At 38.1% G+C, this 2314-nt stretch overlaps 1 protein-coding gene across 1 annotated transcript; it reads left to right on the top strand.

Annotated features, from left to right (window-relative positions):
• Positions 1-253: 253 nt before the first annotated feature.
• Positions 254-1871, top strand: LOC133830925 (protein SRC2-like). Its single transcript, XM_062261042.1, has one exon. The coding sequence runs from the start codon at positions 367-369 to the stop codon at positions 1141-1143; it is 777 nt and encodes a 258-aa protein (XP_062117026.1). The 5' UTR covers positions 254-366; the 3' UTR covers positions 1144-1871.
• The last annotated feature ends 443 nt before the right edge of the window (positions 1872-2314 follow it).

Genomic DNA, 2314 nt, shown 5'->3' with positions numbered 1-2314 from the left:
ATCTCTCTTTGAGAAAAGCTACCGCCCCTCTCCCTTGGCCTTTTTTTTAGTCCATACTACTCTTATTTATATCAAGGACTTAGGTTGACATCTATTGTGGTTAAGTTATTGGGCATGCATTAATTATATAAAATAACAAGTAATTGAGTCTTAAGCATGATTGCGACCGTTGGGAAGTGATATTACAAAAACGGGTATATCGGAGAGAAATATTGACTATACATGTTGAAACAGGCACATATTACCTTTAGTGCGACAAAAACATGCATATTAACTTTAGCGCGTCAACTGCGAAGCTTCTTCTTTGGAAAATAAAATATTTATTATTTTTATTAAAATTTCCCCTAAAAAAAATCATAATTCGAAATGGCCAGGGAATCGAGTTTCCTTGAGCTCAAGCTCATGCACGGCGAGGATATCAGAGCCTTCAATTTCTTTCAGAAGCTCTCCGTTTTCGTCCTCGCTTCCATCGCTAGCGACGATCCGACCAAGAAAGTCGACAACCACCAGCCCCAGAGAACTCCCACCGACCGAGAAGGTGACACGAATCCGGAATGGAATCACGAGATAAAGTTTTTGATCGGAGGAGGAGAAGGAGAAGCAGCTTCTGAGTCCGATTTCGATCATCTCTTTATCCACTTGGATCTGCGCCACGACGGGGTTTTGTTTGGGATGGGGGATAGGACGATCGGTGAGGTTCGGATTCCATTGAAGGATCTTATGGACGAAACTTCCTGTAATGGAGTGGTGAGGTTCGTCCGGTATCAGGTGAAGAGCTCCGATGGGAAGCCCAATGGTGTGCTGAACTTGTCATTTAAGTTCAATTATAAGTCTGAGAAGAAATCTCCAAGCCCTAGTAAAATTCAGTACCCCACTGTGGAGGAAATCCCCAATTTCGATTTACAAGTTCCGAACCTGTCGTTTTCTGGGCATTCTTACTTTTCCTCGTCTTCGTCGTCGTTTTTGGTTCCCGAACGACAAGGAATTGAGTGCTGGTCTTCTTCTTCTTCTCCTGCTACGGTGTCTTATCCCCATATTCATATTCCTCCAGAAGGCATCCCTGGTTCTGGGCACCACCACCATTATCATGGAGGAGCAATGTGGCCCAGTGGTGGAAACGTAATGGGAAATTGGAATGGCTGATGAGGGCGAGGATTGCTCTTCATTCAGCTTTTGGGGAATGGAGAACAGAGGTAGTGTGCACGATTCTTAGCTATGATTCTCATATGGGTTGTTCTTTTTTATATGAAAGTAACTAGGTGAGTCCCGTGTTTGGTTATGGAAAATTTGATGTTTAAACAGCTTTCAGGGAAGAAAAAATGAATATTGCGATAATGTATACTTGGTATAAAGGGGGTAAATAAGAAGATTGTAAGAAATTTAATATTCGTTGTAGACGTTTCTAATCTATGATTCTCATAAAGGTTGTCCCTTTTTATCAATTAGTGAATCAACGCCATGTTTGGTTATTGTTCTGGAATATCATTTTGTTAGTTGCATAAAAAATTATCTGATTGAATTATCTGGGACTTCGGAAGCTTGGGCAGCCGTTGGAATTAGCTACCTGTTAAAATAGAAATTGGTATGGTAGTAAGGATGAAAGGGAAGAAAAGAAAAGAAGTAGAAGAATGATCTCTAATATAAAGTATATTCAGTATTGGGTTGAAGTGTTCAATAATTTTGACTCTAATACAATGCCTTTTCGGTTTGTAAATTTGTAATGTATGGAGGAATTAGTCGATGTCTACTCAGTAGTAGACTTAAATCTATTCACGTGATTATAGGTTTTGTGTGTTCCATTTACTGTATAATTTTTTAGTTTGTATAAACCTTGCCGAAGATTTCCTTTTATGCTTTTATGCTCTGGTTTAGCTCTGGCATTTTAATGGTTTTAAACACAATTATATTTTAGCTTGACACATGCGAAAATTCATAGCTAATGGTTTCATTGTGTTTTTTTTCCTTAAAATCATCTCCAACTAATACGGTAAAAGTGGCTTCAAATTGAAGCTCCAAATATTGTTCAATTGGAGCTAAAATGATAGTCTTATTCTGCCCTTGATATCTTTATACATCTTTTGTTAATTAAATCTATTAGATCTAGAAAGTTGAGTGATGTCGTTCCATGTTTATGCTATGGGGTTGTATAGGGAATGAAATTGCTTAAGTGTAAATCAAAGCAATAAACTCAAATGATTAGTAGAAGAGATCTCCAACTAGAAAAGATGAAAAAACTTCTCAGGGATAAATGTATAAAGACACGAACACTTGAGTCGCTGAGAATTTTCCCATACAATCTAACAAGTATAGCAAA

Source organism: Humulus lupulus, chromosome 4, assembly GCF_963169125.1.
Source record: "Humulus lupulus chromosome 4, drHumLupu1.1, whole genome shotgun sequence".
Lineage (NCBI taxonomy): Eukaryota > Viridiplantae > Streptophyta > Magnoliopsida > Rosales > Cannabaceae > Humulus > Humulus lupulus.
This window is presented reverse-complemented; position numbering and strand designations above follow the sequence as displayed.

Coding starts and splice junctions, on each gene's coding strand:
- LOC133830925 (XM_062261042.1), top strand. CDS start 367: ATGGCCAGGGAATCGAGTTTCCTTGAGCTCAAGCTCATGCACGGCGAG.